Source organism: Schistocerca serialis, chromosome 3 (genome assembly GCF_023864345.2).
Source record: "Schistocerca serialis cubense isolate TAMUIC-IGC-003099 chromosome 3, iqSchSeri2.2, whole genome shotgun sequence".
Classification (NCBI taxonomy): Eukaryota; Metazoa; Arthropoda; class Insecta; order Orthoptera; family Acrididae; genus Schistocerca; species Schistocerca serialis.
In genome coordinates, this window is record NC_064640.1 from 295,065,732 (window position 1) to 295,092,309 (window position 26,578).

Here is a 26,578-nt window from a genome sequence, read left to right on the forward strand (position 1 = left end):
TAACTTACATTTTTCCACATTTAGGGCTAGCTGCCACTATCACACCAACTGTAAATTTTGTCTAAGTCATCTTGTATCTTCCTACAGTCACTCAACTTTGACACCTTATCATGAACCATGGCATTATCAGCAAACAACCACTGATTGCTGCCCATTCTGTCAGCCAAATCATTTATGTATATAGAGAACAACCGTGGTCCTATCACACTACCCTGGTGCATTCCTGACGATACCCTTGTCTCTGATGGACACTTGCCATCTAGGACAACTTACTGGGTTCTATTATTTAAGAAGTCTTCGAACCACTCACATATCTGTGAACTTATTCCATATGCTCCTTTCTTCATTAACAGCTTGCAATGGGGCACCATGTCAAATGCTTTCCAGAAATCTAGAAATATGGAATCTACCTGTTGCCCCTCATCCATAGTTCTCAGTATATCATGAGAAAACGGCAAGCTGAGTTTTGCACAAGTGATGCTTTCTAAAACCATGCTGGTTCATGCACATACATTTATTAACCTCCAGAAAGTTTATTATATTCAAACTGAGAAGATGTTCAAGGATTCTGCAGCAAACAGAAGTTAGGGATATTGGTCTGTAATTTATTAGGGCCATTCTTTTACCTTTGTTGTATACTGGGGTCACCTGCACTTTTTTTGAGTCACTTGGAACCTTGTTCTGGGTGAGAGATTCATGATAAATGCAAGTTAGGTAAGGGACTAATGCCGTAGAGTACTCTTTGTAAAATCGAACTAGGATTCCATCTGGAACTGTTGATTTATTTGTTTTCAAATTTTTCAGTTGTTTTTCTACACCAGGTATGCTTTTTACTGTGTCATCCATACGGGAGTCTGTCCTATGGTCAAATGATGATATGTTTGTGTTTGTATGATTCTCCTGTGTGAACCATTTCTTGAACATGAAATTCAAAACTTCCACTTTTTTTTGCTGTGTTCAACTGCCACACCAGATTGGCTGACAAGGGACTGAATATAAGCCTTAGATCTGCTTATCAATTTTATGAATGACCAGAATCTTCTTGGTTCTTTGCCAGATCTTTTGCCAAGTTGTGATGGTGGTATTTGTTGTATGCTTCTTGCTTAGATCTTTTCAGAGTCACACAAATCTATATTAACCTTCACTTGCCATTTATGCATTTCCTTTTGAACTAAGAGTGCAACAGCCTCCACAGCATCCATTGAATTTCGTTATTAAACCATGGTGCGTCTTTTCCATCCTTTATCCACTTACTAAACACGTAACTCTCCAGACCATGATTTACAATCTACATAAACTTTGCCCATAATTCCTCTACATCCATCTTACTGGAACTAGTGATCCCAATTTATTGCCTAAGTGAGATCTTAATAACTGTGTATTTGCTCTATCTAGCAGAAACACTCTCCTAGCCTTCTTAACTGATTTATTAATTTTCGTAATCATAATTGTTATGATGACATCATGACTGCTAATCCCCATTTCCCCATTTCTATACTGACATTGTCGACAAGGCCTGGCCTATTTGTTGCTACAAGGAGTAAGATATTTCCATTGCGTGTCAGCTGCCGAGCTAGCTGCTCAAGACAATTTTCAAAAAATGTGTTGAAAAGTGTTTTGCATGACTGTCTCTCAGTATCCACTACAATGAATCCATAGACATTCTAGTCTAAACTCAGCAATTGGGTGGCCAGTAAAAACATCCAACAATTAGTGTAGTTTCACCTACAGTTGTTATATGTAACCATATAACTTTGCTGTCACACTCAACTTCGTCTTCAATAGAGACAATATTTTTCTCAACTGCAATGAACAGTCCCCATCCTATGGCCTCTAACCTGTCTCTCCAATATGCGTTCCAATCACTCACTAAATATCTCAGAGCTTTCCACATTAGGTTTCAGTCAGTTTTCAGTCCCAAGAATAATTTGAGTGGAGAACTTTCCTGGAGGTGAGTAAATTGGGTACTTTATTATGAGTACTTCGACAGTTTACTGATAAAATTGTAACAGTTGAAATGTATTTGTTCTGAATGCTATTTGACTTACCTTGCTGCATATCAACTGGCAAGTGTTCATCAGAGCACATCAAATGACTGTTTAGTCTAAAAACCCTCATGTGCACTACAGAAGTAATCTGCTACCTGAGTAACTGCTTCCTTTGGATAGTGCACCCCTGACCTATCAAAGGGAGCCCTACAAATCCCCACACAATAACACAGGCCTAGAAATCTTCAGCCAAGACTGTCACAGAGTCAACGAAGCTTGTGGTTGAGACCCTCCATTCAGCTCCAAACCAAAGGACCGTGATCAACGGTGGGAATGATTCAGCAAATTGCAAGCTCAGCTTGGAGGTGACGCTTGAGGCCAGCAGTCTCCACCAGCTGCCTGTATAAACTGAGGATTGCCTCAGAACCCATGTGACAGGCTTCATTGGTGTCGACCTGAGTCACAACATGCAGATGACTGCACTCTGCACACTTGGTAGCCACAGGCAAGGCCGCCTCCACATCTGGGATAAGGCCCCCCGGCAAACCCTCAAATTTACTTTCATATACAAGGACTATATTCTGGCAGCTCCCGTTGTAGGATATTCTGTTACATTGTGGTTTTTAATCATATTGGGATCATAACTGAATTTGCAGTTCCATATCATTAACCTAAACTAGTCAGGAAGATTCTGGTACCCTTAAAGAAGTGAATATTGGTAATTTTAATAGGAAAAAGTCACATGTGTATTGATTATATTTGCAAAAGTTATCAATATGTATACTATGTGTAATATAAATTGAATACTGATAATAACAGAATGATTGTAATGACAAATGATAAAAACTAATGAAAACGTTTGCCAGTAGTATTATTTTGGAATGATAATGATAAAATTATGAGGCACCAAATGGCAAAACTGGAATTATACTCCTGTCAACCTCAGATGGGAGGCCCTCGTCACACAACATTTCATTTCAGCTCATCACTCTTTTTCACAGGCTGTGGTATTTTTATATCATCTTATCTTTTCAAACTTATCAAGATTACAAAGATAAACAATCTCCTCCCATGAATATAAGCATATTTTTGTGAGACAGATTTCAACAACAGAGCGTGGCAGTATCATGCATGCTAATGTCTTAGAACTTATGCCATTTGGATACTAAATAATCCTTCTGGTGTAATGGAATGCTGTTCTCTCATGATGCATTTTATATACGTCACTGTAACCCTTTGGTAAATTTTCAGGCTCCTATCGTATTTAATATTGCAACAAATGAATGAAAGTTGCTGTAAACAGAATTTCGTTACCTGTTTCTGCAGTGAGATTATTTTAACAGTGACGCCCATTCGACATAATAAATGTATTACCTAGGTAACGTTTTCGTTGGGTATGAGGGATTCTCCTTTAACAACTCTGCTTAACCTTGAAACCAAAATTATTGCACAGTATCATTACAGCAACAGTGTTACCCACTTTCTGCACTGTAATTCAAATTCATTATTGTCTTTAGAAAGAGGAGAAAAAAGTTGAGAAAAAAGAGGAAGAGAAACCAACACAAAAGAAGCCTGAGCCTAAGAAAGTGGAAACTGTAAAGGTAAATGTAAAACTTATCTCCTTCCCTTCACTTGATTTCCATGAAAAAGTGCACTGTTTTGCAGCAACATTTAACTTCTGGAGTGTAATGTTTTACACACAAAATAAATTATAATTCTTCAAGTTGCTCTTTCTCTCTTCGCTACCAATAAATCTATTTTTAAAAATAATCCAAAAGGTAACTGGCTTCCACACTCACTTCACATTTTTCTGTTTTATGGTACCATATGACTAACATAGTGTCTGTTTGGGATCTTCTGTAACATTTTATTTTATGGTAGGCCATTTTTGTACCATATGATTTAGCAGAGAAAGGATAGATCAGTTTCATTTTGTGTTCATGTCTTTTCGGGATTATGAATTTGATAATGAGGCTAAAGATCTAAGACCAAGCAGATAAAAATGTTTAATATGCATGTGTGACAGTGTTCTCTCAGGCACTGATGAAAACTGCTATCAGTATTTTCACTTTTTCTGTAGATAAAATGGGAAAAAATCAACTTCGTTTCATAGCCACACTTAGCCACTTCATAGGTGATTGATGAGTGCTGGTAGAAAAACTATTACATGGAGAAGTGCCTCTTAAGCAATTTATATTATATCTGTATAGCATACTAACACATTGATATTCTATTGAGAAATGCTAAGCGTAGAAACTAACCATACAGGTATTTCTTAACAAAATACTAAAGCCTGAGTGCATATACTAAAATTGTTTGGTAAGTTTGCTGTTAGCGTGATGGTATTAATATACATGATTTTTGTTTTAACTGCACTTCATACTATACTAGAAAGTAGGTGTCTTGACAATATACATACTGTATTTGCACTGAACAATAAGCAGAAAAAGTTGTCTTTTTGCATGTAGTAATTCCTTGAACAATACTTCTGTTAACAATGTGCGAATGTACTTTTTAATGAAATAGGTATGTGCCTGACCTATAATTACTTTGCTAGAAAATATGAATTTCATCTTTTTGTGTCAACTTACACATTGCTTGTCATTTGTATACATACACACACACACACACACACACACACACACACACACACACACAAAGTGTGAATACAATCTTCAGTGACATGGTAGAACATTGGCACATGGACATAAAATGCAAAAATGTGTGTATGTGTGTGTGTTTTAATATGAAAAGAAACAATATTTGATGCCCACGTCCCAGTGTTTCTTTTTTGCCATACCACTGAAGATTCTATTCACATATCATCATATTCTGAACTGTCTAAACACAAAGCACTGCACAACAATAGAATGTATTCTGATAATAGGTCCTACATAGGTTCATTTAAAATAGTAATATAGCAACTGATTACAGCTACTTTCAGAGTGTAGCAGGAATAAATTTTGTAAAATACCAGGTGATCAAAAAGTCAGTATAAATTTGAAAACTTAATAAACCACAGAATAATGTAGATAGAGTAGATAGAGAGGTAAAAATTGAATGACATGCTTGGAATGACATGGGGTTTTATTAGAACAAAAACAGCTAGACGTGTGAAAGATCTCTTGCGCGCGTCGTTTGGTGATGATCGTGTGCTCAGCCACTACTTTCGTCATGCTTGGCCTCCCAGGTCCTCAGACCTCAGTCCGTGCGATTATTGGCTTTGGGGGTTACCTGAAGTCGCAAGTGTATCGTGATCGACCAACATCTCTAGGGATGCTGAAAGACAACATCTGACCCCAATGCCTCACCATAACTCCGGACATGCTTTACAGTGCTGTTAACAACATTATTCCTCGACTACACCTATTGTTGAAGAATGATGGTGGAAATATTGAGCATTTACTGTAAAGAACATCATCTTTGCTTTGTCTTACTTTGTTATGCTAATTATTGCTATTCTGGTCAAATGAAGCGCCATCTGTCTGGCATTTTTTGAACTTTGTATTGTCTTGGTTCTAATAAAACCCCATATCATTACAAGCATGTGTGTCAATTTTTACCTCTCTATCTACATTATTCTGCGTTGTTTTTTTTTCAGTTTTCAAATTTATACTGACTTTTTGATCACCCGGTATAATAGCCAGGAATTTCTATAATCTTTTACAGGGTACAAAGTTGTGCCACCTTCACGAAAGCTGTTTGGAATTTATTATGAAACACAGATATGTGTTTTGACTTTCTCATTATACACTGGTGTGCAAAGCTTAAGGATGAAAGTAATTTTTGCATGTTGTGTCAGTATCAAGTTAGATAGTTCACTGAAAGCTGGACAGTTCAGAGAAAGAACTGGTACAGTTTAGTACATACGGTAACTGCAAGAAATGTGTAATTAGGCAAAGAGAAATGACACTTGTAATTAGGCAAAGAGAAAAGACACTTTCATTCAGAGGCAATAATAACACTGAAATCACTGTGATTCATCGTGTTCCCCTGGACATTACAGATGGCGGGACATGGGTCTTAACAGGGTGTGTGATCACCATGGGTACATGCTTTGCAGCATGCTCCCATGCTGGCCCCAACGTTGATTAGGAGTTCTTGTGGGAGGGCATTCCATTCCTCCACCAGCAAGTTTGACTACTGCTGGGTGGTCATTGCTGCATGTAGATGTGTCACAATGTGTGTCACCAATGCATCCCACATGTCCTCAAATGGATTTAAATTGGAGGAATGGGCAGGCCAGGTCTATTCATCAAATATCCTCTTCTACCAAGAGCTCCTCCACATGTGCTTTTCAATGCTGTTATGCATTGTCATCCATAAAAATGAAGTCAGGACCGAATGCATCCCTGAAAAGATAAACATGGTGAAGAAGTACAGACTCACAATAATGTTGACCAGTGAGTGTACCATGTTCAGGTACCTGGAGGTCAGTATAGCCATACAACATTATGCTTCCACTCCCATAATAACTGCACAACCAAAATGATTATGTTCGACAATGCTGGACCTACCCTCATATGGCAAAAGGTGGGAACACGTGATGCACCCAGGAATGTTGTCAAACATGATTGGTTTGGTGGTCCATGTGTTAGGTGTGGTGTGACATAATGTTGCATGCTCATACTGACCTCCTGTTCTTTGAACATGGTACACTCACAGATCAGCATTATTATGACACTGTACTCCTTCCCCATGCATGTCTAACCTCATTTTTATCAATGACAATGCATGTGTGCATTATTATGACACAGTTCCACTGACTTAACTCCTACTGAACACATGTGGGATGCATTGGGAAGACATAATATGTCCACATGTATCAAGGACCATCCAGCAGTTGTCAACCTCACTGGTGTAGGAATGGAACCAAGTAACACAAGAACTCCTTACCAACATTGTGGCCAATGTGGGAGCACACTGTAGAGTATACATTGCTGTCCATGGTGATTACATGCCTTACTGAGAACCACCTTTTGTAATGTCCAGGGTACCATCATGAATTGTGCTGACTTCATTGTTATTATTGTCTTTCAATAAAAGTCCCATTTCTGTTTGTCTCATTGTGTGTTCCTTTTGGTTACCTTATGTACTATAATGGCAGGTCTGTTTATGTATTGTCCAAATTTTATTGAGCTATGTTACTTGGCAGTAACTTTTGAAGGCTACTCTCATCCTTAAGTTTTCAACACCAGTGTATGAGATTTTACTAAATGAAAATTTTGCTGTTTCTTTAATATGATATGTAGTAAATATAAATTCAAGAATTTATTATTGACAGCATTTAATACTGAGAAGAACAAAATAGACTGCAAACATCGACATTGACAACTTACACAACATGTCTTAAAAACTGTAGTTACTTCAGTGTCTTAGTAGATACAAAAACGCTTGCAGAAAATGACTACGTGGAAGATTACACAATCCTTTGCATACTACTGCTTCTCAAAATTTTTTTTCTGTGTCACAGAAGTAATTGGCATTGCTAGTTATCAGTGACAGTCATTATCATCTATGCAGTAACTACATTATTTTTTAAACTGCTATAGATATTCTTTAGGGAAGGAACATTATTTGGCATATTGCCATGTATTTAATCAATTCACACCTAGAGTATATATTTCCAGAGTATGTTATCTGAATGAAACCAGCTATTCAGAAACAGTATTAAAACATTCCATTGATATTTGTTACATTCTGCTTGGTAACGGCATAGTAGGAGAATATCATTGTTAACTGCCCCAAAACTACTACTGGTTCTGCTAATTAGATTAGATTTAAAACATGTTTTGTTCCATAGAATCTTGTGGATTTGAAACATTTCAGAAATAAGTATTATGATAATGATCACCACAGCTTGTCACTTAACTCTGTAACACATTATTCTCTATAGAAGGTGGAAGAAAAAGTTGAGAAAAAGGAGGAGAAGCCAGCGGAAAAGAAGGTTGAGCCCATTAAGAAAGTGGAGCCAGAGAAGGTAATTGTAAACAGTATTCACACTTACAACGGTACAACTTCTGGGTAACTTTCTAACAGTAATACTGCAGAACAAAGACTAAATTCTTCCACTATTTCTGTCACTGTTCACACTGCTTAATCATTACACAAACTATATATAATGTGAAAGGATTTTGGTCATGAAAACTAAATAGCTGGTAATGAATGATATGCAGAATTTCTTTATCAAATGGTTTACAGAGAGAAGTGATATCTTTTTCACTTTAAACAACTTTCAAATTATTGACAATATTTATAACCTCTTTTTGCATAGATGAATAGTCACCAGAGGTTTATGAAACAAAAATCAATGAAATTTTGCTGTGTCACTAGTCATGAAGATAATACCATCAACTTTTTTTTTCTCACTATGGTATTTTTTGTACCACATTAAGTTAAGTAATATGACTCTTTTGTAGGGTTCACTGAAAACAAAAAAATAAAAATACATTGAATATGGGGATTTCTATGCTGTTGTTGCAGCCATTTGAGTAGCCACTTAGAAGTTTAAACCACCCTTCAGGGAAACTTGCACCGCAGAGTTGAGGCAGAAAGTTATGCTTGAACAGAGTTTACAAAAGTTTAAACATTTTTTGTATCAAACAAAATGTTATATCCCTGAAAGCCAATTGGCCTGTTTTGTAGCCTGATCAAGTATCTCTTGCATTCATGATGCTGGTTTCCATTGAGGCTTCAGCAGCACCAGTTTTTGTGGAGAGTGGAGTAAACTTCTGAACTACCATAAACACTGTCATAACAACAGCACAGAAATCCCTGTATTTGCTGAATTCTTAGTCTATAATTTATTGTCAGACTTGCAAAAAATCATAATTGTATTTGTCTCAGATAGATCTTCGTTGTGGTGGAAAAAAACAGAGTTATATTGTTTTTTTAAAAAAAGTGAGTGTCTGTGTCTCAGTTTTAATGACATTTGATAACATGTTAACTTTTGTTTTATGAGTCCCTGGTGGCTACTTGTCTAGATAAAAAGAGATTATAAATGTCTTGAATGAGCCATAAGCTATTTCAGGTGTACAGTTTAGGTGCTTCACCGTGTATATATCTTACATTGACTCACATTAACAATCTGTTCGTGTGCATTTATAATGTCAAAACCTAGATTCAGCTCCACTAGGTGTAGTGAGACTTCTGATTTTGTTCTAATAACACAACTCAGTGATATAAAGACAGTGCATGATGTCACTCATGTTTAAGAAATACACTGACTGTTATGTTCATAATGCTTCAGTGTTTTTGACAAAACCTGCAAAATAATACCTCCTATCTGTTGGTATTGCAGTAATCATAACTTTGTCTACCATAATGTCAACTTTCTGGATGGAGAAAGTTCATTGTACTGCTGCTTCTAAGTTACATCTTTAGCCCAAGATGTGAGCATGAGAATTGTGCAGAGGGAATGTTATCTTATAGATACTGTTATTTCATGTCTTATAAATGTATTATATGGTTTTACAAAAACTTCCTTTGTCTTTATTTTCATTTGGTGTGTCTTTGTTTTGATTTGGTGTGTTAAAACAACGTGTTGCCAAATGAAAATTTTCAAGAAATGATGAAACTTTAATGATTACTGGAATTATAATAGTAGTGTTTTATACTGCTTCTTTTCAATCTGCCATTAGAAGCTGCACATATTTTGATTTGTCTTTGCAGTTGTGTAGTTGAACTCATAAACAGCAGTTTGGTACATACTTTATCTTTAGTATTCATTTGTCCACAACTTTTCATGTGACATTGATGAATCATTCACTCACATATCCATCCCCCTCCCCCCCCCCCCCCCCCCCTGACCCTCTGAAGTCATTTCTAGATTTTGTTCTCACTTCCTTTAGTGGGTTGGTTGGTTTGCAGGATTAAAGGGACCAGACTGCTATGGTCATCGGTCCCCTTCCTTTAGTGTTTTACTTGATATTTATTAGCTCTTGTAGTCATTTCTTATGTATTAGAGATACAATCATAACAGAAAATTGTTACCTTTACAAAGAGACAGAAAAGCTGGTAGAAATACAATAGAAAATCGTACTTGTAGTTCTCAGTACTATACTTTTCTTCTTCATGGAGGAGAAGTGACCAATCCCTTTGGGAGTTGCACGTCATGGATGTAAGTGCTGTTCAGCCTTTCTCTCTCTTGGTATTATCCTTGTAAGTGTTTCATTACAGAATACGAAACAAATTCTAAAATACTGGAGTCATTTTGCAGGTTACTGCTTTATATTTGTTCATAAATCAAACAAATCCTGTTCCCTCTCACATTCACAACTTTTTAACATATTTATTATGGAAATAATGGTGATCCAGTTTTTGTTTCCTATTTTGAGAACGTAGATCTCAGCTCTGATTGTACAGAGAATGTAGAAGTGAATTTCAGCCAGAGAGCAATATTTAAGAAGTGACAGCAGAAAAACTGACAAAGCCTCATCAATTACAACAGTAAACTGCACTCATTGGAGACAATGGTGTATGTTCTGAATTGACTGCAATGAGCAAAGTTGAAACATACTTCAGGTTTCGAATAAACCCTTTCTTCTCACTTGTGCAAGGAACTGTATTTTGACAGTTGTTTTGTCATAATACCATCATACCTCTATGGTTATGAAAGAGCATGTGTGTTGGCACTTACAATAATTGCTCCATTATCTTTTGGGGAAATTTCAAAGCTAAAAATTTCTGTTGTTCTATTTCATATGCCCTGTTTGTCAGTTCATTCTAGAGTACCATTATCCATCTTCAGTATAAACCTAGGACACCACATCTACTCTCATCCCTTCTTCTTTTTCTAGGTTGAAGCTAATTATGTTCTCCTCATAAACTAACTTTACTGTGAACTGAATTATAGTGATTTTTTTTTTTTTGATTTTTTTTTTTTTTTTACCCTGGTACAGGTCTCAAAATAATGTTCTCCATTTCTAATTATTATAATTTCTCAACAATTCACTTCCTCACTCACTGAAATATTGAATTCTGTCATAATTACATTTTTGTAGTTATATGGGTGTGTGATTTATACAGTCAGTTATTTTTATATTGGCTTAACAGATGTCACCATCTTCATCAGTGAAACATAATGCCATGACATATTGCAGAATGTACATGGTGTATGTAGTAATGGTAACTGCAGAGTGATAACTTAGAGTTAATGAATCATGCTTATGTACAAATCAATTCACTATTAAGTTAATTATCAGTCTGTGGTTATAATTATCATATACAATTAGTAAATTTTGTGACATGTCATGGCACTATCCTTCATTGATGAAGTTATTGATGTCTATGAAGCCAACATCAAACTTCTGAAGATAACAAATTTATTTGTTGAAGCCAGTTAAGTGAAATAAATATTCCATCAAAAGGCGACATATTTGTGACAGAATTATTCATGATCCTTATTTATACAAAATAGACTTCTTTTCTGCCTATCATCACTATTTTTATTTCAAAATGACTGGTTTCAGGCACTACCATGTATATGACAATGAAGTGATAGTTGTGTTAAGACAGATTACTCTTTAACTCTGAGATATGACTGCAGATAGGTGACATTGTCAGAAACCAGCTAGTTTGAAATAAAAACAGTGATCACCAGACAGAAAATAAGATTATTTTGAATAAATATTCCAGTTGTGCAGCAGATAACTGAATTTTATTCTGAAAACAAATATATGACACAGTTGCTGAAAAAATAACAGCTATGAATAAAATCATCAATCAGTTGTTTCACAGTGGCATGTTATCATGAAGTTTATTGAAGAGAATTTCATTTGCTACACAACCCTAATACCATGAATATTCTGTATTGATTGTGAAGCCCTTGGGTAATTTTTTCAATTTGTCTCAACTTTATTGAAGGCTGTTTCTCCACCAGCTCAATTTTCATCATCCTAGCAAATGCCAGTTATTCATATGATTACGAAGTCATCCTTCCTAAGTTGTGAAACAAACATATGAACTCATTTCACTGCTAGGTTTGACACTTACTGCTCTGTGATGAAGAGCCTTTACAATTATGTGTAGATGAGCACATACATTTCTTGTGGGGATTAAGATACGCAATTGCTAGGTAATTTCAGAAATTTTTAAATTTTATTTTAACTGAAAATGCTTGATTTTCTATACATGGCAGTTTGTATTTATATTTACTTATGTATATACAAATGCTAACTGCAGTAATGCTGTATTGAGAAACTTGAATTAAAAAGTATTTTAAGAAATGATCTGAAGACACCCATCTTTCATGGGGCTACAATAACTGAATCCCTAGAGAAACTTAAGGGTTAAACAACGTGTGTTTGGAGAGTTCCTTGAATAAATGCTGGCCATTTTGAATGATAGTGTTGAAATCCATTTTTATCATGGGTGATTTTTTACTATCTAATAAACATAACGCCATAACCATATGAAAAATAAAATTTTTGGAGTGATAATGAAAGCTATTACATTTGTAATAGCTTTCATGGTGTATGTAGTAATACAGGTTGGCATCCAGTCCAGTCAATGCCTGGTTACACATAAAAGTACAACCAGCTTTTTGGTGTAGGATGCAGAGTAAGAGTGATAGTACCTCTCTTCAGTGTGCTTCTCTTGTCAGTCACCACACATTGTTTAGATTTTGAGAATATTCTCCTATAAATAACTTTATTGCAGCTTTTTACTCGTCACCACAAAAATATGGTAGACAAGATAATATGAGGTTTCTAATTATCTGTTTCATATTTCAGAAAAAGGAACCAGAGAAAAAGCCTGAATTGAAGAAGGTAAGCAAAAATATAAATCTGTAATAGATTAGTTTTCTAATGAAAGATTTGTTAATTTTTGGTCCTTTAAATTACATATTGTAAACTATCTACTCATAATGTAAGACAAGTCATTGTGATTGCAACCTACAGAATATGTTCATATTATGTGGTGAACAACACATTATAACTTACATCAAATAATGATGTACAGTACATAATGTTGTATAATACATAATATGGGTAAGTTATGTAATCTCCGATAACAAAAATATCTCAGAGCAGTGTCATCTTGAAGCAATATTTCAGCTAGATTTCTCCTAGTCATCTTCAATTCAAATGAAGATGATGACTAGAAAATTCATTGAAATATTGCTTCAAGAAAATACTGTGCTCCATAGCCAAGATTCTAATGCATGCATGTGAGGCTGCATTCAGCTTGGAAGTAGCCAGTTTGAATCCTGGTGGTGAAAGAGAGTTTGACACCAGTGTTTGGTTCACAAGGGGATTAGAGGTGGTGGCATAATGGTCCTAATCAGCAGACTTTCCACCAAGGTCCTGGATTAAATTCCAGATTTCTCTGTACCTTTGTCATGGAGTGAGGGCATGTGACATTGTAGATGTTGATCTGCCTGTCAGATGGTGATGTTGAGATCTGTGGTCCCTTTGGTGCTGTTGAAGAGGAGTAGGCTATTTGCTGGGACTAGGTTTCACCCTCTCTTGTCTCTCATCTTACTTCACATATATAACACTGTGCGATGTATAGAACATTATACTCACCTACACTCAACAGATAAACTTAAGATGTAAATCTCATACATTGTGAGGAAAGGCCCTATTGTGAGCAGAGAAAAAAAATGCTTTCCTGTTAGGTAGCTTTACAACCCCTTGGTATTTTCCAGCCACCAGTGCCTTATGAATCTTTCTTTTTTTTTTCAGACTATGCATTCACTTGGCTGATAACCCAAAAAGAAACAATTTTATGTGAGTTCCACATTTTGCTTCCACAGCTGTTGATACTTCAAGGTATATGTAAATCACCACCTGAGAAGTTGAGATGGTGATTAATATATACTGGTACCCCAATGGGTCTTTTTTTATTGTGTTACACGGGATAATTGTCCTCGCTATTCGCCAGTTTTGAGTTTACATTTATTATAAATTAATGCTATTTTCTCATTTGTTAGTGAATATAACCTCAAAAAAGTTTCAGGAAATTAATAACTTTTATCCCAGTTTTTTTCCATTGTCTTAATAGGAATCTCATTTTATATAGTAATTGCTTCAATTCTTAAATGGAATTAAAAGCACTTTAACTTAACAGGTCCAGAAATTAAGAGACACTCAGCAGGCATATTTTAATGTTATGTGTCTACTGTTCTGTGAAACTTTGAACCAGTGACATTGCAGCCGCACTGTGAAAGATTTTCTCAAACATGGTATGAGCAACTTGGAATTACCATGACTATTGTCAAACAATTGGAAACTGCTGCAAATGAGTGTGTTGGGAGAGCTCCCGAGAGTCACATATAGGAGATATGAAAGATACCTCAAGCACTATCCTCTCCCGTGGATCTTGTCTCCTCTACAGGAAGTACAAAATCTATTACTACTCATTCATTTAACTGTGAATGGTAATTTAGTGATATCATTAAGTTCCCTGTATAGGGAAGACAGAGACTAGGGGGGAACTCAGGCTGTTACTTCAATTTGTCTAACCAACAAGTTAGAGGTAACATCTTTCACTGAAACCAAAACTGAGCCAGTGAGATTCACTTCACCTGTTGGGTAACCTACTGTGATCAGTATTAAGAGGAGGCAGAAACAAAAGGGAAGGATTCAGGGAAATGGCAGTGGGGGTGTTGGGAAGGAACAATAGGTGCACTCAGTGTGTATACCTGGGGATCTAATTCAGCATGTTGAAGAAGCTAATCCGGCAGCCATTGAGGGAACAGTGTGCAAAAACAGCATATTTTGGTGCCCATTGGAACAAACAATTCCTCCTATCTGGGCTCCAAGCTCATATTTGGATCATTCCAGCTATTGGCAGATTTGGTTGAGAAGACCAGCCTTGCACTAAGAGTTTCAGTGAAGCTCACAGTTTGCAGCCTTGTTCTGAAAACTAATCAAGCAACCCCCCCGCCCCCCTCTCACATCCCCCAGCACCGTTGCTCTGAGCACAGTGAAAGGATTAAACAAGAGATTTCAAAGGTTTTGTGACAAGTTAGGCTGTGATTTTCTGGTCTTGTGTCATAGGGTTGAGAACTGTTGAGTCTCCATAAATGGGTCAGGTGTGCCCTGTAAATCAGACACTGCTACCAAGATAACAACACCTGTAGTGGACCCAGAAGTGTCAGTGTAAGATCCAAAGAAATGGCTGGCCCAGAAAAGAGTATTAAAATCCCCATGACTAACTGTTGAAACATTCAGAGTAAAGTGTCATAGTTTGAAGCTCCCCGAAAAAGCTGTGACACTCCAATTATAGCAAATGCATAAATCTTGGTCAAATCCAAAATTGATAGCAGTAGGATTTTTGGGGAAAATTGAAGTGTATATTGAGAGTAGACTCTAATCATAAATGGAGCTGGTGTATTTGTCACAGTAGATAAGAACTCAAATCACATGAGATAGAAATTGAAATTACATTTGAGATTTTCTGGATAAGAGTCAGTACTAAGGATGGACATAAACTTACAACTTCTTCTGTTGGCCAGCAGAAGGAACAACACAGGTGATTGGGTATAAAATAATAAGAGAATAAAAAGTTTTTGGTATAAAATAATAAGAGAATAAAAAGTTTTTATTATTTGTAATAAGACATCTAGTGTTTGACGTTCTAATTCTTTCAGGACTATGGAAGCAGTAAGATAAAAAATTATTTAATTCCTTTTCTTGTTGTTAATAGTACTGTATATACTGTAACATGACGTTTTGGTATTTATTCGTAAGTTAGACCTAAGAATATGAATTTTGCATTGATGTGCACTGAAAAATTTGAAAATGACATTTATTGAATAGTACTGATATGTGACTGATGAAAAAATGTGAGTTACTTTGCAGGAACTGTCAGTTAATTTCTCAAATCCATTTATACAACCAACATACCAGTTTTAAGCTTAGAGTTTCCTCAGTAAAGTTTTAACTAAACATATAATCACATACTCTCAGAAGTTTTCTTCTAAGTAATCTGTGATGAAATGATATTGAAAAGACTGTTTTTTCGTGCTAGATAATTCAACAAGAAGAACCAAAACTGGAAGAGGATAAAGCCATTAAAATAACTGAATCAAAGAAAGTGGAATCTGTCAAGGTATGTTCAAGAAATAATATCTTTTAACCACATAAATGTAGTATTTACCTGTATTGAGCAAATGCAGTTCTTGTTCTTACCATAACAGAATAATGTATTTCATAAAGCAAATGTATAATGGAGAGTCTGTTGAAATTATCCTGCTTGGACAAATGAGTGTGGTGATATTTGTATCAAGCAGATACAGTTCTTGTTCTTACAATAACAGAATAACGTATTTCATAAAACAAATGTAAAATATACCATGGAGAGTCTGTTGAAATTATCCTGCTTGGAAAACTGGGTATGGTGACAGTTGTTGAAACACTGAACTCACATTGGGGAACATCATGGTCAATTCTTCACCTGGACATCGAAAATGAAGTTTTCCATGGTTTGTCATAATCAAATAAAATAAACATCAGTGTAGTTTCTCTGCAAAAGAACAAAAGGCTGACTTGAAGTTGTTACTATTTTGCTAGGAGTTTATAGTGATGACTTTGATATAGTGAGGAATAATTGTGAGACAATGAATACTGTGGAGTAAATGTTGGATGAAGCTTGCAGGGTGAATGTAAGTTCGTGGTTATAATTATTATTTATGTTGGATTGGTGTCTTCAAAAGGATATTAAGGTTGAATGTCCCATCATACCTGATGTCATTGGAAGTAGGCCACAAACAGTGACAGTGAGGATGGAGGTGAACTGGCCATATTACTTTCAGAGAAAATGTACTAACATTCATATTGATGATGTAGGTAAATCATGGATTAAAAACATGCTTGATTAGATTGGAATTTTAACCCTACTGCTCCTAAATATAAGTCCAGTGCCTTAAAAACTGCACCACCTTACTCTGTGTCAATGGGATGACAGGAAAAAGGGACCTTTTACATTTGATGTGACAGTATGTACACACTTCTATAGAAATTTTCTGCAAGCCTCACAAAACATGGAGATTTGCTAGTGAACTGACTGTCTGAAGTTTGTATTATCATTGTGCATTACCTATAGAAGAAATGTTATGATGAATAATGACTTAATTGTTTGTTTTGATTTGCACTAACACAATTCTACATCAGGAAAGTACCAACAAATATTTTTTTCTAGAATTATGCATAATAAATTTTTGTGTATGTAAATGATATCACCAAACCCCTTCATCTCTCTATGTAGTGATAAAACCCAATGATAAAATTAAAAAAAAGATTTAAAGCAAAGAAGTACACTCTTTATCAGAACATGTGTCCTGAAGTCCAGGTTAGGTGTTCATGTATAAGTTTAAATGAGTGTGTGGAGTTCATTTTTCAAAACTGTGGGTTTCTCAGATGTGACATATGAAAAAAGGTTAGAAAAATTAGAAGTAGAATTAGAAATACTAAGTGAAAAACTACCAAAATGTAATATACAATGTTTTCATTATCTATTTGATATATTAACTTAACATGAGGAATGAAATAATATTGGCTAAATGAGAATCAACTGTATTTGTATGAGCCATGAGCCTCTTGTTTAGTATCATGTTTTTGTAGAAGTCATAGTAACTATGGAAGTACTTTGATATATGTCAGCAACGATGTTTTGGTAAAATGCACTGATGTTAACTTCAGTAATTTCTAGGTCCCAAACTAATTGTAGTGTCTGTACACCATACCCCTGTCAGCAATAGTGATGTCTTCACAGAGTTACTGGATAGAACAATCTCCCACTTGCAAAAATATTGTCAACATGATATTTTAATTGTTGGGAATATTAATATTGACATTTGGGTTACAACAGCAAAGCTTAATGTCCCCAGTATACACAATATGTTTTGTGCAAATAACAAATCAACAAGATGACTATCATGTCTGGACAATGTTATAACAAATGTAGAAATAAATATTTATGAAATACAGCTTTTTAATACCATGTACCTATCAGATTATGAAGGGATATGGTTAAAATTGCTGACAAAAATTTCCACAGAACAATGTGAACAACTCAAGTCCATTAGAATTGTTAATGATTCTCATATCAATGCTTTCAGATCAGAGCATTGTATGATTGAATGGTCCAGCTTCCTGTCTCAATTTACAAATGCTGATGAAGCTTTTGACAGCTTTGCCAATCTTGTTTCTAATATGTGTAATAAGTGCTGTCCTGAAATTTTAAAAAGACACAAGGTGAAACTAAGCAAAGGTAATCATAGAAGTTTACAGTGATGATTCACACCTGCCCTCAAAAAATTAAGAGTACAGGTCTTCAGTCTCTATGACAAATCAAAGATCAGTGAACACCTTCAGCTAACAAATGCAAGGCTACTTGGATAATCATCAAAGCAGAATTGGCCAATACTAATAGAGCCACTTGTGACACTATCAATATCACACCCGATGAAATGAACAACTTCTGTATTAATTCTGGTAACAAAGGACACCAGACTCAACAAAATGACAGCTATAAATCAGATATATTTAGAAAAAAAGAAACAAAGTTTTTCACATTACAAAACAAACCTGCAACATCCTCATTCTAGTGGATACAAATTACTGTCACTGATGTTGCAGTAGTTATAGCAAAATGCAGCAATTCAAAATCAGAAGATTTGTATGGTCTGTCAAATTTTATTATTAAAAAGATAGCAGACATTAGATGACAATCACTCTGTGTACTAATAAATTGGATTTTTATGAGTTGTTCTCTTGTGGCCTGCTTCAACATAACAGTAGTTATCCCTCTAGATTAAAAAGGAGACAAGCCATTCAAAAACAGTGTATCTTGTATGCCACCTCTCAAGAAACTTTGTGTCATGACAGTCCCATCATTACTTATATTTAGTTGCCTAGTCTACATAAAAAAAACTAAGAGAGATACAGATTAAGACAATCATTTCATTGTCACAATACATGTCACAAAGAAAAGACTGCCTAATCATTAACAAGACTAAGCAAGGCTCACAGTAACTATACATACCTTGGAGTAAAGCAGCCCAGTGCACTGCCACCAGAAGCACACATTTCCTCATTAAAAACTTGTAGAAATGTTCTGAAAAACTGGCTTTAAAAAAATCTTTCTACACTCCTGGAAATGGAAAAAAGAACACATTGACACCGGTGTGTCAGACCCACCATACTTGCTCCGGACACTGCGAGAGGGCTGTACAAGCAATGATCACACGCACGGCACATCGGACACACTAGGAACCGCGGTGTTGGCCGTCGAATGGCGCTAGCTGCGCAGCATTTGTGCACAGCCGCCGTCAGTGTCAGCCAGTTTGCCGTGGCATACGGAGCTCCATCGCAGTCTTTAACACTGGTAGCATGCCGCGACAGCGTGGACGTGAACCGTATGTGCAGTTGACGGACTTTGAGCGAGGGCATATAGTGGGCATGCGGGAGGCCGGGTGGACGTACCGCCGAATTGCTCAACACGTGGGGCGTGAGGTCTCCACAGTACATCGATGTTGTCGCCAGTGGTCGGCGGAAGGTGCACGTGCCCGTCGACCAGGGACCGGACCGCAGCGACGCACGGATGCACGCCAAGACTGTAGGATCCTACGCAGTGCCATAAGGGACCGCACCGCCACTTCCCAGCAAATTAGGGACACCGTTGCTCCTGGGGTATCGGCGAGGACCATTCGCAACCGTCTCCATGAAGCTGGGCTACGGTCCCGCACACCGTTAGGCCGTCTTCCGCTCACGCCCCAACATCGTGCAGCCCGCCTCCAGTGGTGTCGCGACACGCGTGAATGGAGGGACGAATGGAGACGTGTCGTCTTCAGCGATGAGAGTCGCTTCTGCCTTGGTGCCAATGATGGTCGTATGTGTGTTTGGCACCGTGCAGGTGAGTGCCACAATCAGGAGTGCATACGACCGAGGCACACAGGGCCAACACCCGGCATCATGGTGTGGGGAGCGATCTCCTACACTGGCCGTACACCACTGATGATCGTCGAGGGGACACTGAATAGTGCACGGTACATCCAAACCGTCATCGAACCCATCGTTCTACCATTCCTAGACCGGCAAGGGAACTTGCTGTTCCAACAGGACAGTGCACGTCCGCATGTATCCGCGCCACCCAACGTGCTCTAGAAGGTGTAAGTCAACTACCCTGGCCAGCAAGATCTCCGGATCTGTCCCCCATTGAGCATGTTTGGGACTGGATGAAGCGTTGTCTCACGCGGTCTGCACGTCCAGCACGAACGCTGGTCCAACTGAGGCGCCAGGTGGAAATGGCATGGCAAGCCGTTCCACAGGACTACATCCAGCATCTCTATGATCGTCTCCATGGGAGAATAGCAGCCTGCATTGCTGCGAAAGGTGGATATACACTGTACTAGTGCCGACATTGTGCATGCTCTGTTGCCTGTGTCTATGTGCCTGTGGTTCTGTCAGTGTGATCATGTGATGTATCTGACCCCAGGAATGTGTCAATAAAGTTTCCCCTTCCTGGGACAATGAATTCACGGTGTTCTTATTTCAATTTCCAGGAGTGTATATCATAGAGGAATTTTTGGATTGTGTGAAGGGATATCTAAAATTTTAACTTATACTCATTGTGTGTTTGTATGCAAATCAACATGATTTAACTGTTTTCTTTATATTTATTTGTACCATTGTATATTATTTAATTTTTATGAACTATTAACATCAATAGCATGCAAAATACTGGAAAATGAAATAAATAAAATAAAATAAAATAAAATAAAATATTTGTCATTTAGTGCTCTCGCCTTCTGTGTTAGTAACTTTCTTGAAGTTTTGGTACCATTTATAAATTTGTCTATAATATCTTCTTCAAGAACCCCCCAGCAATTTTTTGGGAATAACATTATTTTATGATAAGTTAACTCTCAACCTCCTCCTTTTCTTAAGGAATAATATATAAACTTTATGGTAAGTGAAACAACATACTACATTAGATGACAGCCTTGTAAATTTTTTGAGAGCTTTGTAAGACTCAAATAATATATTAATATACTGTTTAACCGGTTTTCTGAGAAAATGTGCTCAGTACTTCTCACATAGTATAGATTTCAACATGATAAATGTAGAGTGGGTTTCTCCTCTCCAAGTTTGTTTACAAGGTTTTTCGTATAACACATAAGATAGGTATTCTGTTACTATACATTTATTCTAATGATAATGGTTCTCTCTACAGATTGAGGAAACAAAGGATGTGAGAAGACAATCCATTGTCCAGACTGCAGATGGGAAGGTAAGGACTGTTTGCAGTATTTGTCAAATAATACTATCGAAAATTTCAATTCCCATTTTATGATTTTATGGATTATTCGGATAGCGTTATAAATATTGTTAAAAAAAAAGTTGCCACCCATTCTATCTCTTTGTGATTTTAAAAGCTTTCTGAATGGAACACTCTTTTTTACACAGTTATTTGTGAATAACAGTAAGTGTACTTGGCAGCACATAATGAAAATTGTCAGCTGCTGATGACCAAACAAGTCAAAAACTCAGTAATGAGTAAATAGAAATAGAAATTTCTGCAGAATATCATGAACGTGTTTACTGTAGTTATATGTAGATAAATTTCTCAGACTTCACAATTCCATGCAATTTTTTTTTTATTGGAAGAAATTTCTGCCATTTGACTGTAAATTAGTATTCATTTATTTCACAAAAATCATGATTTCAGCTTTATAGCCATTCTAAAGTGCACGTTGAAATATCAGAAACTGTCCAACATGCCTAAATGACATACCAGCATCAAAAAATATGTAAATACTAATAATAATAATAATAATAATAATAATAATATAAAACTGAAATAGTGATTGTGTGAAATAAATTAACAGTAATTTACGGTCAAGTGGTGGAAATTCCTTTCAAAAAATTCTACATCATTGTCGTCCCCTAAGAAGGAAAAATCATAAACTTCTGTTGATTGCTCGCTGTGCATACTAACTCTTACTGTACAGTTTCTTATATGTTTTGTTTACAAGCATTGCTCTTTCATATCAAAAGATTTTCCTGATAGAGAGTATTGCACTAACTTTGAACCAGTAAACTGAAAGATTCTGTACCAAAAAGCAATTTTGTTCACAGGCAAAATGATTTTAATGGTTTTGCAAATTAGTACTGTTGTCATGGGAAATAGGTGCATGACCATATTATAGAGAAAGTATATCATTTGTACAGAATGTACAAAAATGACAGCATTTGTTTAGGAAAACATTTTTTCACATGGAAATAATTACATTAACTATAAAACCAGAGGGGAGGGGGAGGGGGGGGGCCATAAACAAAGTTTTATGCAGAGATAAATTTAACAGCTGATGAGAAGTAAGATGAAGTTATAGTGTCAATCTAGTATTTGTAATGAAACTTAGTTTAATAAAGGGGAATATGGAAATTGAGTCTAATCATTTAGTACTAGCCTTGCATTCAGTGTCATGTGTTTGTTCATTTCCAGTTGGGTCATCTTTGTGGTTTTCTTAATATAATGTAAGACTTCACATTCTGCATCACATTAAAGGTTTTCTGCTCAAAGATAATCAATAAAGGTTGAATCTTTCTTCCTTAGTCTGCAGCTTCTCTCATGTTCACATAGCCTAATTGCCACGACTTTACCTGACCAATGTATACTTTTTCACACTGCTTGCAAGTGATTTTATATACACTGCTCTCTGTCATTGGTTGCAGTTTGTCTTTACTATTGAATAAAGATTTGGATATTCTGTTGGTATTATAAATTGCAGGTCTGTAGTTGTGAGACTTTTAACTTTTTTGCAAGGCTGTCTGAAATGTCTCAGTATATGGGATTTTGCACCAGTCTTTGTAACTACTGAGCAATCTCTGTTAGCCAATGTACAGAAGTGGTATCATTTTATTTTTTCATAATACATTATCAATCAGGGCAGAGCTACAGTCATTACTGGGAGCAATATGTTTGATGGTCTGTAGTTTCATTATTTCAAAGGGTGAATCAGACAATGGAACAAATATGAGGTGATGCACCTCTGAATGAAAAGCTGCATGTTTGTGGCTCTGTGGATGCAAGCACCCAACAGCAATTACTGTATAAGTTACTGTGCTTTTTCTGTGAATGCTAAATAAGTGTCTTCTTGAGGCAGAACATAAAATATTGAATTTTCTAATGTTGTGAGTTTAAATTCTGTAGTAGTGTATCTAATTTTCTGGTGGTACTGGTGCACAACCATTGCAGTTAACGTAGTAGTAAAACTGAGCTTTCATTGATGGTGAATGTAACTATGTATTTAGTGGGCACTTATTCACTTCCAAGAAGTGGTTTGGTTCTGAATTTAATAAAGTGTGCTGGCACTAGCTATAAGATGGGGACAATTCGGAGAATTCTAATTTTGAATGTATCAGGATAGATGAAAGAATATATAAAACATTGTTTTAAAAGAAAAATTTTACAATGGAAAATAATCTATGAGAGATCAAAATACAACATTATTAACTGTAGTCTGTTGAGATAAAGTGAAGGAGGAACTAGATGTTATAATTCTGAGACACCTGACAGCAGGAAGTCATGTGAAAATGCAGGAAAAGGAGAAGAAAATATCTAGAATGAAGAGAAGGAGAGGACAGTTTGACAACCCATATCACTATAATTTTAACCTCCTATCACTCTAATTTTAACTTACTGCAACTAGGAAGAGAGGATTTTCCAATTTTAATTCGATGCCAACATGAGGGTTATTGTTGAGTACACAGTAGATGTTAGAATTGTTCAGAAGGGAAACAAAGATGTATTAGCATGGAATAGGTACAAACAATGAAGGAATATGAGCTGATGTCAGCACACAGTTTTAAGATCTCAAACTAATATGATACAGACTAATTAAACTCAGTTTTGAGTATTTCACTGAGTGGATGCATTTAAATGTGAGTGTTCTCTGCTTATTAATCTTCAGTCAGAAGGAGCAACAAAGTGTAGAATATGCCAAGAAAGGTAAATATCAAAATAGGTAAAGCAGTTTACAAAAACTATATGCAAAACATTGAGCAACTAAGGGGAAGATGATGGAAAGCAGTTAATTAGTTGAATGGTTGTTAAAAGAAACAAGGGTTGCTTAGTGTATTCTGTAACATGAGATTGTATGAAAGGTCTGTCTTCAGCCAAACAGTAAGCTGTGCTTCAAATATTATTTCAAGCTTCTCAGTTCTTTGTGTTCATCATTACAATTTATTATGCCAATCCTGTCTGTGACAGTTCTGTTACTGTAGTGTCCAGTTTTATTTATTCTGTATTACAAGTACACACATAACAAATATACAGTTATTCTTTTCACTTTTTAATACACAATATTTTTAAACATATGTGTGTTTCCATTTTTTTGCATTTTGTTTGATTTGAAAATGGTTAATTAATTTTTGATTGACCCATTCTTCAAATGTCAATTGTTGATATAATTCTCAGTGATTTTTCTACAATTGCTGCATCATTTAAGGAGACATCCAACTCCATTTGTTGAAACTGTAAGTGCATAATGATAGATTATACTTCATGCATTATGTGCCCAAAAATTCATTTATTTTCATGATTCCTTGTTGTCATAACAGGTAGAAGAGGAAGTTAAAGTTCAGTCCAGAAGATCATCGACGATTGAGAAGAAAGTGACTGAAGAAAAGGTAAATTATAATTCATTCTCTAATATACAAAACTGCAGTTTTACTTTACAGTGTAAGAGATCCAGTGTGAACTCAGGTTTTATTGAATGATGCTTTTCTACACATAGCTGTTCCAGTAAATGACTGCATGACTGCAGTATCATTCATTATCAGTCTCTTTCTTTGTTTATTGACTCCCTGGACTCTGAATCAACAAATAAGACTTTGTTAAAATATTATGTTTACTTCAGCTCTTGCTAACCTAATGGTCTAGGAACACTGGTGTAAATAACCAGCTATGTAGCCATTACCTAATCTTGTATATGATAGAAAAGTTCTTTCCCCAATACACGTGTCAATAACAATCCTGAAAGAAGTAATTTTTATTCATTTTAAGCATTTAATAGTTCTTAGTCTTGATAAGTGGTAACTAACAAACAACAAAAGACAAGGCACACAATCACACTTGGCTGCAGTCCATCAGTGAGATGGAGCTTATCCCTTTTCTTCTCACGGCCTCCTTCTGAAAATGATTAAGATCAGTGTACAGATAGTAAGTGTAACATTTTAGCAAATCTAATGTACATGGCCTGTTGATTGAGTATTTAATCACAACCCTGCATTCTGTTCCTAGGCAGTGCCATCTCATAGTCTTTCAGGTTTCTTGTGACAAAATGTGTATGAAACTCTTTGAAAAATTGGTATTGAAAGAGCTACTACTATACTATATGACAGTTTTATGAATTTTTCACTCTGTTGAGTATGTGGTGGACTATGTCTCCATTTCTGTTTTAGATGTGATGATGGGATACAGTATAGTAAATGTACTCTGTACAAATTGCACTATTTACGAATGACTTCCAGCAATTTTCTTTTTTTCAAGATTGATATTGTGATTGATTATTCTAAGTGAATCAAATCATCGTAGCATACTTGGCTAGTAGTAGCCTATTTTCCTCCAAAATAGAACATGACACTTGTCTGTGAGGATAATGGCGGTTGACCCATCGGAATGTTACAAATTCTGCAAAGAAGAAATCACAAATCTCAATATTTAAATTTTTCATCTTGATGACTTCAGTTCTTATTAATTCTATATGTCAGCATAATGTAGTCATATTCAAGCCCTTCTCAGGAATTTATATAAAAATTTATTTCATTTTTTATTACTGACCATAGTTGATTCAGGTCATGGAAGACAACAAGAAATCTTCTAGTACATAGGTCGAGTAAACAATGTACTTAAAAAGTAATTTGGATGTTTGCCACACTTTCATAGAATTATTGATTCTAATTTTTTAAAGTATCACAATATATTTTATGTAAGAAAAGCTTTATATAATTTCAAGTTTAAGTACTAGTTCATCTTTAGCTAACTACCTATAGTTTGCATATAAGAATCAGAATTTTAAGTAATTTATAGTTTTTATGAAATTGTATCGTATTAAGAAGCTGATGTTGACAGTAGTTATGTGGCTCATAGTAGAAGACATTATGATAAAAATTCAATTTTATGTGACTCTTCTTATTTAATTCCACATTCAGTTCCAAAACAGAATTGTGGTATTACAACATTCTTGGAGAATTGTGAATGTTTTTGCATTTTTTTAAATATTTTTTGGAATCAATGATTAAGTCATTATGTTCCACTTTAAAATGCCAGAACAGAATAACCATTTCATACTGTAAATTAAGCTTATGAGAAATTTGCGTGACTAAGCTACATGTGATATGACAACCAGAGCCCATGTAGCTATGTATCAGATTGGTACTAATTAGCATATTCTTGTTATGTGTACAATATGACATTAAGAGTTTCTTGATTTTAAACTGTTTAATGTATAGTCTTTTTACTTAATGATTATAACATACTCTTTCTTCACCAGAAAAAAGAAGAAAGAAAATTGTCTGTTGATAAACCAGCTGAACCACCAAAGGTGAGTTAGTAGCTCTTTGTTTCACTGAAATTCA

At 35.8% G+C, this 26,578-nt stretch overlaps 1 protein-coding gene across 34 annotated transcripts in view; it reads left to right on the forward strand.

Annotated features, from left to right (window-relative positions):
- LOC126470085 (twitchin) overlaps nucleotides 1-26,578 on the forward strand; it is a 515,873-nt gene that overhangs the window by 179,996 nt on the left and 309,299 nt on the right. For 22 of the 34 annotated variants that reach the window (XM_050097601.1, XM_050097605.1, XM_050097618.1 and 19 more), the window contains 7 exons: nucleotides 3,506-3,589; nucleotides 7,885-7,968; nucleotides 12,722-12,757; nucleotides 15,966-16,046; nucleotides 21,171-21,227; nucleotides 24,560-24,628; nucleotides 26,494-26,544. In XM_050097601.1, coding sequence (XP_049953558.1) covers nucleotides 3,506-3,589; nucleotides 7,885-7,968; nucleotides 12,722-12,757; nucleotides 15,966-16,046; nucleotides 21,171-21,227; nucleotides 24,560-24,628; nucleotides 26,494-26,544 — 462 coding nt within the window. The remainder of the gene's footprint in view (nucleotides 1-3,505; nucleotides 3,590-7,884; nucleotides 7,969-12,721; nucleotides 12,758-15,965; nucleotides 16,047-21,170; nucleotides 21,228-24,559; nucleotides 24,629-26,493; nucleotides 26,545-26,578) is intronic. The other 12 variants (XM_050097606.1, XM_050097614.1, XM_050097621.1 and 9 more) reach the window with 3 other exon arrangements.